The sequence below is a fragment of the Electrophorus electricus genome, chromosome 1 (genome assembly GCF_041902795.1).
Source record: "Electrophorus electricus isolate QZ-2024a chromosome 1, ASM4190279v1, whole genome shotgun sequence".
Taxonomy (NCBI): domain Eukaryota; kingdom Metazoa; phylum Chordata; class Actinopteri; order Gymnotiformes; family Gymnotidae; genus Electrophorus; species Electrophorus electricus.
Window position 1 is genome coordinate 3,062,099 of NC_137497.1, and position 14,565 is coordinate 3,076,663.

At 43.5% G+C, this 14,565-nt stretch overlaps 2 protein-coding genes across 7 annotated transcripts in view; both read right to left on the reverse strand.

The window, feature by feature from the left end:
* Nucleotides 1–14,565, reverse strand: part of LOC118241338 (uncharacterized) — a 198,880-nt gene that overhangs the window by 72,838 nt on the left and 111,477 nt on the right. The window lies entirely within an intron of this gene.
* LOC113568935 (pre-mRNA-processing factor 17-like) lies at nt 2,996–14,387 on the reverse strand. The gene is made up of 15 exons (XM_081713711.1): nt 14,225–14,387; nt 13,710–13,796; nt 13,490–13,619; nt 13,220–13,306; nt 12,943–13,079; nt 12,612–12,708; nt 12,268–12,407; nt 10,453–10,527; nt 8,893–8,938; nt 7,864–7,965; nt 7,269–7,384; nt 6,591–6,724; nt 4,817–4,893; nt 3,727–3,871; nt 2,996–3,602 (listed from the first exon to the last, which is right to left on the reverse strand). The coding sequence occupies exons 1-15, from the start codon at nt 14,348–14,350 to the stop codon at nt 3,425–3,427; spliced, it is 1,677 nt and encodes a 558-aa protein (XP_081569837.1). The 5' UTR covers nt 14,351–14,387; the 3' UTR covers nt 2,996–3,424.

The window sequence follows — 14,565 nt, forward strand, 5'->3', positions numbered from 1 at the left end:
GACAGAGCACTCTCCACCATTTCACTGCGAGTTATACTGTGTATGACTATGTATGTGACAAATAAACCGAACTTGAACTTGAACTTGAATTGGCCTGCAAATTTCCTAGATCTCAATCCGACCAAGCATCTGTGGGATGTGCTGGAAAAACAAGTTTGATCCATGGAGGCCCCACCTTTCTATGTATAGTACAAAAGTTCTGGTTCCTTTCTGGAATCTTCTTCAGCTGTAGTGTACTGTAGTAAAAGTTGCAGAGATTCTATTCAGAATTGTAGTGAAGTACACAGTTTCCAGAGAAACACGACACTTTGGACAGTGTTCTAGCTGGACACAAGATGGAGAAAGAGGGAATGCACCTCAATTCATGTGTGTGCGAAACACCCGTCTGGAGTTCACAGTTAATTTGAAAACTTACCATTTGATAACTGACATCTGGAGACATCCACATGGAGAGCTATCACACTCTCGTCCATGATTTTGATAAAAATATTGAGACAATGCATGAAAACGTCTATACGTGGTCTGATGCAAATTTACATAGCTTATCAAACTGATAAATGTTAATGAGCTGCTGCACACCAATATTAGGAAATAAAGAATAGCTGTGATTATAAAGATCACCACTTACTGGTAACAAAAGCCTATAGTGTCTTGTTAGGTGTCAATTAAATTCAGTTATTAAAAGTGTACTCATGGAGCCAGAGCTGCCCAATGAAAGGAAATGAGCCAAATGTAACAATTGTGCTTCACTCAGGCAGCAGCAGACTGAACTTTTTTAATGAAAGTCCTGAATGCATGAGAAATAATGAGGCAAGGGATCTCAGCAGTCGAAGTTTAGCTGTTCTTTGTCTGGTTTCCGCCAACAGCCAGACAAAAGGATCAGATGCAGTGCGATTGTTAGTCCACGATGAATCACTGATGAAGTGAATGCTTGTTTGCATGCTTTCTCCTCACAGGTGGATGTGCTGAAAGTAGACATGGAGAGTGCAGAATGGAAGATTCTAGAGAATCTGGTCCTGGAAGGAGTTTTGCATTCTGTAGGCCTCCTGCTTCTTGAGGTCCACCTGCATTGGGCGGGGTTCGAGGTGGGCGGGGACGAGCCAAACGTGGTGTGCTATTGGTTTAGCCTGCTGAGAGTGCTTGAGCATGCACATTTCAGTCTCTAGCACAGCTACAGTGTCTACGCAAAACCACGCCTCTTTCTTCAGAGGAACCTACACAACACAAGCAGCACTTATATACTGGGGTGGGTCAACACACGTTACGCTCCGCAGGGAGATCGACTTGCCTGGCACGAATTTGAATTAAGGGGAACATTGTTCAGAAGGGCAAACTTTGAGGCCAAAAGTTGCAACCAGATGTGTTCAGATTTGACAGTTTGGCCTGTTCACTGTAGTGCTGTTTTCATATGGCAGAGCTGCATCATCCTTTGTAGGGAAAAAGATGAGGACAAAGGGGGGCTATAAGTGCTTCTAAGCGCTCAGCAGTGTTTTATGTAAAGGTCGTATTATTTCCAGAGGGTCAGCGACGCAGTTAGAAAAGCTTCCGCGGGAGAGAGCCCGTCTACTGCTGGCTACTGGTCAGGCGTTTGACCCTCCGCCTCTTATCAGAAGAATCTGGTCCGAGAACGATGACCCTTCATTCTGGGAGACACAGGGTGAGCGAGTCTTGGCTGGCGGGCAAATGAACAGGCTCAAAAAAAGAGAAGTAATGAGGTTGGAATAGAGCTACAGGCAGGAAAAGAGCTCAAACAGAACACAGCAGACTAGTTTTGTCTCTGGTATGGTCAAAATCTAAGAGACGCACAGCTGACTACAGAGCGGTCCTGCGATTTAAGAAGGTTGGTCAGAGAGCACAGGAGAATGAGCCCCTGGGCTGTCGACGCAGACTGCTTGGACAAATGTTCCCTCCCTCATCCTTGGGGAGAATTTTTTTTCAGTATCATCACTATCAGCACATAAAGCTTCTCCGAAATATTAGCTGACTACATAGAAATGGTTTGACTTTGCTGCGTCAGAATACAGTGACGTGATAAATTATGGATGAGACCCAAGAAGTTGACTTCCCTTGCATGTGCATGCGTGCGAGAGACATAAGCCGTGCTTGCTTAAGCACGTTCGTGTGCTTCAGCTTTCAGTACTATGGTCTCGTATGTGAAAAAACAAAACAAAAAAACTATAGAAACCAGCCTTTCACACTTACAAAGCGGTCTCCCCCTTTATAAGTCAAATGCCTGGTTATATAGCTTCCAACGAGGCATCTGCTCCTCACTGAAGCCAGAACTCTGGGCACTTAATTAAACCAAACAAACAAGTAAATGAACTGCACTCACAGGGAACGAAAGTGGCATAAGAAAGGAGTGCAAAATAGGGGCTTTGCATTAGCAGTCTCACCTTGACTCCTCTTGTTCAAAGATAAGCAAACAATAAATCATCATCTGATTGTGGTGCAGAAAGTACGTTCGCCGTCCAAAGGAAATTTGACTTGCCTTTGAGAATCAGGCATGTTTATCATCAAAAGGAAGCAATGCAGTTTGTCACTGCATCAGTAGATTCATGACACGAGGCAGATTAGTGCCTCCCAGTCCCGTGTTATTAATCTGCTTTTAGCTTTGTGTTGGCTGTTTGCTATCAGCTTGTTCAAAGGCCATAGTGAAGTTTGGGCAGAAACTGCCAAATGTCTTCTAGAAAAATTATTTATAGCACTTTCAGCCTGCTTGGAAACAAAGATGTTTTGTACACATTTGTCCCATTTCAGATGATTAGAAAATGAGGGCCAAAATCATCCTAAAATATCAGCTGCATGTAAAACAACTATAATATTGATCAGATCCAGTTAGACCAGGTTAGAGGAGAGGAACTGGCCATGGTGATTCATTTGGTTAGCCCATACAACGTAGTCAGAGGATAGAGACAACTTACATCAAATATACAAATGACAACCCCTTGTGCTGTCAGCCATGTCTGATTCTGATCACCAGTGATACCAAACAGACTGATGTACAAAATGTTTTATTACACTTAGAAACAGATGCCTCACGCTGAACTGAAGTGCTGATATGCACGGCTTTAGCGGTGGAGGACTCCTTAATAATGAAATGAAAATATAGTAGAGAATTTAAAATACCCATATGCGGGGAGGGGGGGGGGCGGGGAATTACACTAGAAATCAGGACTGGATGCCAGTCCATAAACTTCAGTATTCACACACAGCACTGAGCAAAGCCTAGAATATAAACTACTTCAGTGAAACAGCAAGGGTTGGAGAACTGAGCCACTCTCTACTAAGGAGCAGACGCTAAAGCTGCTCAGCTGAGCAAAGACCATGGTGGGGGGTTGAATGGAGCAACCTGACTGTCTCCTCCCTCTGCTGTTAAGGCTCACTCTTCCACCGGCTCTTCCCCTTCCTTTCCCCTCTTGTCTTGTTAGTCCCAGAGTTTGATTTGTCCGTCCCAGCCGCAGGTGATGACCTTGGAGGTCTCGTGGGGGTGCCAGAGGGCGCTGATGCACACCTTGTCGTGTGCCTTGATTCGGTGGTACAGCTTGGTGGTCTTCCAGTCCCAGATGTTCAGCTTCCCGTCAGCATCACCAGACACCACATAACTACAGTTGGGGGCGATGAGACAAGCACATTATGGCAGCACAGCACAATGATACTGCGTCCACTTTAGACTTACGGTAGATCCATTACTGGAAAGAGAGTCATGTGACTGAGGAGAGCACTTACCTCATATCGGGAGAAAAGTCCACCTGGCAGGCATACCCGGCAACCATGTGGCCCTTAAACACTTTCTTCTTGCTGAGCCTGAACCGATTCTGGGCTCCGAATATCAGGATCTGATTATCCATGGACTGACAGGCTAGCCATTTGCCTACAAGAAAGCAAGCAGACATACAGATAAAGATATCCAGTTCAAAACTGTGCAGTGGTGAACTAAACTTTGTAATGGTAGCAGGGCTGTTTCTAAAGCCAGCTGAGTATCTGATGTGCTCTCGACTCAGACGTCTGCCCACGTGAAGAGGAAGGCAAGGGCATGTAAACAGATCAGCACACAAAATCCCCCTCAAAAGAGAACAAGCACGTGTGATGGAGCAGAAAAAAGCAACCTCCACCTGCCTTGATACACGTGGCTGTCAGCGAGATCAAAGGTGGCGTTTGCCACTGAAGTAGCGATCCCTTTGATCAGCTCGAGTTGGCACTCGAGTGTGTACTTCAACCGCAAAACAGCTGCTTTTCATCTATTGTGCGTTCTTCAGGAGGCGGCTCCCTGCTCAGTCTGCATGAGCCCCACATTAGGCCCACTAGATAGTCAGTTAAAACTTGCACCAGCCTGCCTGGCTCCCCCTAACGGCGTACGGGCCCAAGCCCTTCAATGCACGCTTTAAAGGAAAATAGAAATTGAAAACAAAAGAAAATAGACTCTAATATATATAAATAAATAAGAAAAGAAAGAATAATGGAAGAAAGGTGAGGAAGAGTTCATTTTTCTGCCTCTTTTCCATTTCGTTTCTACAGTTGGTCTTTATGTGAGTGAGAGAGTACGTAAGATTTCCATAAATTATGCACTACCAGGAAGGAAACAAGATGTGTAAAAACAAAATCTGAGAACTCCGCATGAGACACTGGGGGAAAGAGAAATGGAGTCGAAAAATATTATTTGAAAGGCAAAAAATGCGCACAACTACTCACTTTGGGGAGTGCAAGCCACAAAGAATTTAATGGAAGTCTGAAAGTGGAAAGTAAAGTGGGTGTGTGCATGTGCATGCAGAGGAGGTATTGTACCAGTGAAGCAATGCCCAAGCAAAAGCACACTCACCATTGGGTGATAACGTCACCGCAGGCATCGAATGCATACTGGGCTCCACAATGTACTTGAAATCCACTGGAATGTCCCTAAAAAAACGAGAGGAGGTGTTTATGAAAACCAGACACCTTCAGTTCATGCAATGAGCGCATTTAATGTTTAGCACCAAACTATGGTGTAGAGGAAGCAGACCGGGCCACTCGACCTGCACAAACAAGTGCAAATGATGTGGAGCTACATTTTTAAATATTTGAGCCTCAAACTTATTTTATTGTGGTTTTCCTCCTTTTCTTTCTGTTCTGGCTGTGTAACTAAACACTCTTGATTAGCCAGTGCCACTCTGTTGACAAAGAAGGTAAATTTGTCATCTTTCCTACCCCAAAGAGAGACAGTGGGTTTTGTAGTCCTTCCCAGACTACAAAACGCAAATACTGGCAGAAGCTACAAAATCTACTGAGAAAAATGTAGCTTGTAAGACAATGATACTGCAGTCCAGTCTTATCCTCATCCATCTCACGACCTAGGGAGCACATGTCAGTGTGGAGTGACTCAAAAAAAAAAAAAGAATCTCCAGAAAGTGGAGATTTAAACAGTTAAGACAGTGTATTGATGTGAAAATTCATCAAAAGGCAATGTCGCACAGAAGTTAACAGCAAATTAATGTATCATAGCTAATGACACTAGGACAACAAAAAAGAAAATGTGAAAAAGTTCATGTTCTCCTTGATCCATTACACTACTAACAAATCAGATTAATATATTCTCCAAGAGAACTGTACTGCCTGCCTTAAAGTGATATTGGTTTTAGATAAAATTTTCTGACAAAAATGACTAATTACTTACAATGGAAGCTCCAAGTTTACTTTTTATCCAGAAAATTAATTCAAGTACCATTGGTCAGACTGTAAATCAGATGAAAAGCTATGAAAATAATTACCAAAGAGTATTCTAAAGGAAATTAGGGCTAAAGTTGTAGGGATGCACAAGATAGGGCAAAGTCACACAAAATAGTATTCAAGTGTTTGGATATAGCACTAAGTGCTACTGGATCAACTGTGAGGAAATGGAGCTGCATCATGCTTAGACATGGCCGAACCCAAAAACTGCTACATTCATCACATCTGACAGTAATTGCCCTGTGCCACACACTACACGATACATGGTATTTAATGCCTATTTAAAAAGTTACCGTGGGAATAATTAGTGCCCCAGTGTCAAACTACCACCAAGGCCTAAGCTGAAAGCCAATCAATATCTACATGTAAATAAGTCCACTCTAAAGACTCTCGCCAAGAGACAGATAACTGACTAGCCCCAGGTGTTTTATATTTTTTGCAGAGGGGTCTGAATACTAGACACCCAAGACAACAGACAAATCCACATTATGGCCCAGAGCAATGGAGACTCCTCAAGCAGGGAGGTCTCATGGCAAAGAACTTATTTACCTCGGTTCTGCATGCAATTACAATATTAAAACAGTGCATTTGCTTAATGTCTTTTACAGATTATACTGCACACAGATGTTGACATGGCCAGCTGGAGCGTGTCTATACACACAGTTTAAGTCAATGTTTTGCATTTGAAAATGAAACATTTTAAATATGCATCTAAAAACTTTCCCCATATGCACTGAATCCAACTACTGCTGGCCAATTCTGCATTCGACTCACACATTAACCAGCAACCCATCAAGTTCAGTGTGGTCACATACAACACACCGAGTTAAAATCAATATGAGAAACAAAAGGTTGTTCATTCATATGTGAATGTGGCACCGCCCACTCACCACTCCCACACGCGCAAGCTCTTGTCATCGGAGGTGCTGACGAAGCGGCGGTTCTCGTCCACAAACGTGATGGTGTTGACGGCTCCCAGGTGGCGGTCGTACTCCTGTACCACCTCCCCAGAGCGGATGTCCCACTAGGTAGGTGACAGCGGGGCAGGAACAGGGCTTTATTCTCCACACACACACACACACAATCTCTAATGTATCCCTACGGTAGCAGATCAGATGATGACTTTTGGTCTCTGCCTGTGACAGAGACTGATGAGATGGAGCTGGAGGCTGAGGGAAGGAGAGGTGAGTAGTTTTTCAGCTTTGATTATTTACTCCCATCATGTTTGCTGCTGAAGGACTGCACTCATTCGCTCTCCTCCTCAACTTCTCCCTCATGTGAATCTATCCATCCTTCAGTACCCCTCCTCCTCACATTGCACATACACACACAAACACTCTCTCCTTCTATTGAGGGAAGCACAGAGCGTGAAATAAGGTCCTGTCTTCAGATTTACTGAGGGTAACCAAGGCTTCTCTTGGGTCTGGGTTTGGGGATGTGCGAGCATGTATGTGTGGACAGTCTAACACCTAAAAACTAACAGCAAGATGAACGCTAAGGACAGTCTTAGGCAGTCTATCTCAGGCATGTGCACACGTACACCCCCCCCATACATGCATATAGCTTACCTGCACAATCTTCTTGTCCGACATTCCGGCAACAAACAGGTTTTGTTTGTCCTCGTCTGGGTTAAACTTTACACAGTAGGGGACTTTCCTGTTAGTGAACCTGGAGATGCACTGACCTGAAGGCAGAAGGAATTCTGTCAAGAGTGGCCAGCAGACACGAACATCCTCCACCCCTCAACCTCTTTCAGCACACAGGAGGTGCACTCCTCTCCCCAGAGGAGTACGGGGTTGGAAGGAAGCAGGCCGCCTGAGTGAGTGAATCATAAGCTCAGACACGGATGGCACTGATCAAAGCACAGCGGTGCGAGTTACCCCACATCCGGTTTCAGAATCTGACCCAAGAACAACCCTGTGCGCCCTGTACGAGTGGCTCCTCCTAGTGGAGGAGCAGAGAGAAGGGACGAGTATATGCTGGTGAAGGAGACTCCCATCCGTACAGAGACGTGACTGGCAGAGTGCATGACTGGCAGAGTGCTTCTTTAAAGACCCCAACTACAGAAAAGTTGCATGCCAACTCAATGTGAGAGAAACACTTGGAAGCTAGGGAGGCACAGAAAACAGGTTGGTCTCCAAAAGGTGTGTGCGTGGTGCTCACCTGTCTCAGAGTCCCACAGCTTGAGGTAGCGATCGTAACCGGCGCTGAGGAATTGAGTTCCAGCGTTGTTGAAGCAGATGTCGCGCACTGCCTTACTGTGACCTGCAGCAAGGAGAAGGGCCATGGAGAAAGCAAGCCATTAGCATTTGCCTTCATCTGTTCTGACACTGTTGTGTCCCGGACAAGCACATATAATAAGGTAGACTGAGATCACCAGCGGAAAACGACATGACAACAAGAAGTATAATGTGACAGTACATGTGAGAGAGAACGCGAAAGAGAGAGATACACCGACAGAGTATCCTGCTCTATTCTTTTCTATTTGTACATGCAACATTTTGTCAGTTATGAGACAAAACTTGCTGTGGACCACCCAGCACTGGTTTGGAGGGGTTTCTGCAACAGCTGGCGAATGTAACCGGGACGGTGCCCCACAGATACTGGCTTGGGTAGCAGGGACCCCTTAACGACGCCTCCAGTGAGCCGGTGCTCATGCTGCGGGGCTCGATCGCCCGGCAACCGCCTCATTGTTGAATAATACACGATGGATGGATCTCGACAAGCACAACCGGACCAGTAGAAAAGCCCGTTTCGACTTTACTCCACTTCGTCTATAGGCTGGGAAAACATCAGAAGATTCTGTACACGTTACCTGCACGCTCCCTCATGAAACCATAACACAAGCAAAAACATTCTGGTGGTATCTGACAAAGCTCAATAAAGAGAACAGAGGAGGGAGAGACAGAGGGAAGCAGGGAAAGAGGGAGAGACATTGATCAGAGGGCACCGTGTTCTGAGAGCCTTTCATGTTCTTAAGCCCAGTCTCATCAATTCTCTGCCTCGAGGTGCAAACAAAATAACATCACTATATTCATCTGGAGCACCAGATCTTTCTGCAGGTACATTGCAAACCTGAGTTCTTTTCCTTTAAAATTTGTGCCCTAAATGTCCTTTTACAACAGCATTCTAAGATGGAGTCAAGAGCTTTCTGGATTATGAAACAGCTACTCAGGAAACACCCCTTCTTACCAATAAATGTCCGTAAGCACCTCCTGTCACTGTAGACTTCCCAAAGCTACAAAAGGAAAAAAAGAGCTTTAAATCCCATGCCAGACAGATATGACAAATGGCAGAAACTGAAAGCAGTGCTAAAATGTCTTCCCAGGAAACAGTGCGTAAATGTTTGCGTGGGTTGGCTGGTGGACACATCCATGATCTCTTCTTAAATTCTGCTTTCAGCTATTTGAAATGATTGTTAGCATGGCTGAAGAAAGCAAAGGCAATCAGCAAGCTAGGGCAAATAGATCAAATTAATCACACTGCAGAGTGGGCTAAGAACAAAATGCTCCAAATTATGAAGATGACCCAACATTTGAACTCTGCTTTGCTGTCCTCTGTGCAGAGCCGCCAATGATAGCCCAATGGTTAAGATACTTTGCTTATAATCAGAAGGTTGCCAATTCAAGCCCCACTGGTGCCAAATTGCCACTGTTGGGCCCCTGAGCAAGGCCCTTAACTTTCAATTGCTCAAATTGTACTCAGTCAACATTGTAAGTCGCTTCGGATAATATCGTCAGGTAAATGTAAAGCAGGCAGTACTGACCTCTACTGACTATGATATATCTATATGTTTGTCTAAGGGTATCTAAAAATAACTGATATCCAGTCAGGAAGACTTCTAAAAAGAGCCAAGCACAGTAAAACACAAGTCTGTTTTTCCATTATTCAGCTCTCCTTATACAGGCTTCCAAACGTTTCTTGAATGGCTAGGGATCAGATATTGCATGTAGCAACAATTTATTTTGCAAAAGTAAAAATCACTCATCTTAAGGATAGAATCAAGCTATCTGTAACTTATTTTATTCGTATTAGAGGGCAACCGCTATAAGATTTTCAATGGCTGATGGCAATATTTAGAGAGTAGGGAGGCAGATGGGCAATATATAATACTGGTATAACTTTCTGCACCTTATAAAATACAACAATTTAATATTAACAACAAATGCGACCAAAAATTGCAGAATTTAAATGAACATTTAACACTGTTATTGTCTGCATTATCTCTGTTGTAGATCTGCACTCTGTAGTGCACTGATTAAAAAAAAATGTAGCAACTAAATTAGAAAAAAAATGCAACAATTTCCAAAGGCAATTCTTAAACTAACTTTGCCACAGGGGTGAAGGGTGGAGAGGGGGCGATCAGCTAAAGCCGACCGTCACAAAATGGCATTAATCAGTTGATTAATTAGTCGACCACTAATTTGTAACATTATTATTATTGCTATTGCAAAGTGGCCTTAACAGTGAGAAACGTACTACATAAATTAATGATCATATTCCTCACTGAATACCCACATTTGGGAGCCTGTTAGGCGTAGGTATTCGGCATTATGCAACACATCCCTGCCGATACTTATAATAGTGAATGCTTATGAAAAACAATTGCAGACAAAGAGTAATTGCTTAGAAAAATGATTTGTGAACCCCCCCAGCCACCCACCATCCTCAGAAACAGCCATCAGAATGAACACCACTTTGTTTTCCCCAGAGGTATGCTCAATAAGTCTGAGTGTGAGAGATAAAACCTACCTTGATCTTACAGTCCATAGAGCAGGAGAGAAGCAGGTGGCCAGACCCAGGAAACAACTGAATGGCGCTGACACCCTACGAGTGGAAGATGGAGTGGAGAGGAGATGAGCCAACTGTGTGTGTGCACTTCATGTGCAATTAAACACCACCTGCTTTCAAGAGCCATTTACAAGGGCCACGAGGTTAGCTTCTACTCTTTCGCACACTGGCGTCGTGGCCCACAAATGTAATGTTCAGTGCTGCCTTAATTGAGAGCTGCGTCCTGATTATTCTGTGGCTGCGTGGATAAACTAAAACGAGAGTGTTTTCAAGGAACGAATGACTGCACCCAGTGCTGACCACATTTCCCACCGTTAATAGAATGAGCCTGGACTGATGCCTTTTACACCATAATGAATAGTGGAGAAGTGGTAACAGAAGCATCAGGCCTCGACACCGGTACTGAAGTGCTCTACTAACTTCAGTAGCACCCTGACCGGTTTTCTGTACATATTGTATGTAAAATGGGGGCATTTCAACAGCAAGCTCACTTTGCTAGCTTAAGTGCAAACACTTTTGATTTCACACAGACATAACTGACATCACACAATGTGTTCACATTCAAAGTTTAGATGCCAATACGATGTGACTCCAACAGACATCAACAGCGCCAAGGTTCTGGACTTGGGATTGGCACTGGGAACAGAAAAGAATGTGGGGGAGCTGATCTCAAATCAACATTCTGACACTTGCTAAAATAAAGGAAGTGCTCTGAGGCTGAGACACAGATGAAGAGATGAAGAAAGAAGGAAGAAAGGGATAGAAGAAAGGAGGAGCAAGAAAAGAAGGAGAGAGACGGGTATGTTGACCTCCAGTGCTCCAGAAAACATCGTGAGTGAATATCAGACCAGGCTAAGGAGTTCACAAGTCTAAACGGCAAACACCAATCACGTTGAAAGCAGACATTATGTGAGACAGAGTAAATCTAATCCTAATCAAGACTTGAGCCAATTCATTAACTGCAAAATTAAAACCAAAATTATGTTTGTGTTTCTCTCACTGGCTGATGCTTTAGAACACTGCAAGTTACAAACGGCAGTATTTTTCATATGAACGTCCCAACCACTGCATACGTCCAGGGCCCTCTAATTGTAGCTGATAGCCCTGGTGAACGTACTCTGTGTTCTAACAAATCACAGCTACTCAAACTTCCTGACCAATCACAGACATGCATTCTAACTTTGTAATGTAATACACTACTTACAGTTCATTTAAATTAATACTTGTGACCACAGTACCACTCTAAGATAAATCTACAAACCAATTACATTATAGTATATTGATTGAATATACAATTTCTTTCCCTTTTTTAAAAATAGTTTATAAAGCACCCTTGGCTAGAAAGGTCCAATATAAATGTAACATAATGATTTCATAGAGACTAAACTGAAAACAGGATGTATTCCAGCTCAAGTATTAGTGCAATCTCTATTCAAAATAGCTGAAATTAATATTTTGTTCATATTGTGCCACTTCGTAAAAACACTTCCATTCAAAAATGGTACCATGCAGGCAAGTAATTTCTCCGGATATTTTCCACCAAGCATAAAAGCATCCTCCTCTGTAATGCATTTCCCTTTCGCTCTCTCACTCCCAAATACATGAACAAAACTAATTTGTCATTCCATCATCATTATGCACTAGATATCATTATGCATTAGATAATTAATCAGAGTCGGTCTACTCTCACTACATTCCACTCATAAAAGCAGATGCGCACGCATGTGAACATGCGCGCACATGTGAATGCACAAGAACACACACACGCCTCCTCACCTTGGTGTGCCCGGTCCAGACGTGCAGCTGCTTCTTGGGCAGGTAACATTTGTCGGGTATTTCCGCCAAGCGCAGGTTAATGCCCACGTCCTGCGGGACGTGCAGGTAAGAGCGGCCCGGGTAGTCATACGCGTCTTTGACTGTGGAGCAAAGACACATCAAAGGGTGAGGAAAGAGGCTTTTAGCCATTTCAACAAAAAGAAAATCAGAGAAACTTGAGAGGGATTATGGTAGTCCTGCTAGCTTTAAGAAAGTAACGGGAGCTGAACAAATTCATGCTGTGGACAAAAGTAAATCTGACTCTGTGAAGCGTAATGGGTTGGAACAGCTGCCATGTGTCTTACCGTGTAGAATGGTTTTCTCCTCAGCAAAGGCCTCTTCCTCATTCTTGCCTCTTTTCTGCCTCTTTGCCGTGATTTCGTCCAGCTCCTTCTGCTCCTCCTATCAAACAGAATATGACAGAGTGGGATCCTCAAAGTGCAATTGAAGTAAATGATATATAAATGCGCTGCCTAGGCTAAACCTAGCCTTTATGTTGTGAAGTAACGGCTAACAAATTTGGAGTAGACAGCCTGCCACAAGGTGCAAAGCAAGCAAATATAAAAACAAAAACAAACAAAAAAAACCCAAGTGACTATCATAGAGTATAAGGAACCCATGTGGGCAAACTCTGACCTCTGAAGGTTTGGCCACGTCCTTCTCATCCTGATACTTGGCCCAGGGCCCCAAGAAGCTGTCGATCTCTGATGCGTCTCCCCCTTTCACACGCTTCCTCTTCTCCTTCTTTAGGCCCGACTCAAACACGGTCATCCCTGTGGAGAACAGATGTGCACAGCTGCAAAGAACTGTCCAAGCAGCAACAGGGAAGGTGGGATGGGGTGGTTGTAGCTTCAGGCAGACCCACAACCAATTGCAACCAATGAGCAGAGAAAAACCAGATCATGTCTAGTACCTTTCTTTTTCTCTGCTTCCTCCACTGCTCCTATGTAGCTGCTCGATGAGACTTGACTGCTGTCCACAGATGGGTCTAATGCATACCCTATTAAAATATAGTGAACATCTCGTGCTCAGAAATAAAGATTTAAACTAAGTATGAATATTTCATAATACTCAATATAACTGGTGTGGTGAGAATACTGACAACACTGGCTATTGCACCATGATCAAATCATTCTGAGACACAAATTCTCTTTAGTAAATGTAAAATATGCATGTCCCTTACCGAAAGTGGAAAACGTCCTTCTTTGTTGTTCAAACAGGAAATCGTTGACATGGGCGGGCTCAGCATATCCAGAAAGCATGTTCCTTGGCGCAGCCATTTGCTGCGTTTTGAATGGATTAACTGCTCCAAACTACAACACACAGAGGACGGGGCTTTACGTTAAACAAAACACTGAAATGGTTCCTTTACCACATATAAACTCTCTTGACCGTGACCTTACCTCGGGTGCAAACATGGTTTCGTAAGTTGGGTTGTAGAGGAGCTCTTTGAGTGAGGGATCAATGTGTGTGCCCGTCTCAACATCTTCCTGCAATACAGCAACACGAAGACATAGTAAATTAACAGTCTAGATGGCCAACGAACGCTGGTTATTTAAGAAGTCAGGAAATAACGAAGCTAGGCAACATTAATGAAGGATATTATTAAGATAGCCACCTAGCTAGCTACTTTGCAAGCTATTTACACATTGTGTTACTTCATGATATTCTTAGTTACGCTAGCGTTGTTGTCTTTTAGGCGGCACACCACACTTCATGTCACTGTATATGAGTCCTATATAAAGGTTTTAAACATAACCACACGAAGAAACACGCGTCAAATAAAATTTATCTAGGTAGCGTTAACTAGCTGAGCAAGTTATTTAGCTAGGTTAGCTAACTAGCTAATCGAGCTACCGTTAGCGAGTAAGCTAGTTAGCGTTAGCTACCCAGACATGCTAGCCGACATGTACCATACCTTGACGGCGACCTCAGGTGCTGAATTAAGAACAGATAAACTCGTCTTTCTTCCAGATTTTAAAGGCTGAAGATGTGAGATTGCGTCTGGGTCTACTTTCTCGGGACTTGTATTGGGTTGATTCATTTTCTGATTCCGAATCACTCCCGTATGCAGCGAGACAACCTGCCACTATCGGCATCTTGAGTGTTGTTGGTGTTCGTCACGAACATTAATATCATTCATTAATGTTGCCAGGTTCGTTATTTCCTGACTTTTGAACTTTGAAGAATACATCAGCTTTGATTAAATGATTGAATGTGATTTAGTAATTCAAAAGAATTCTGTTTTCACTTCTGTTC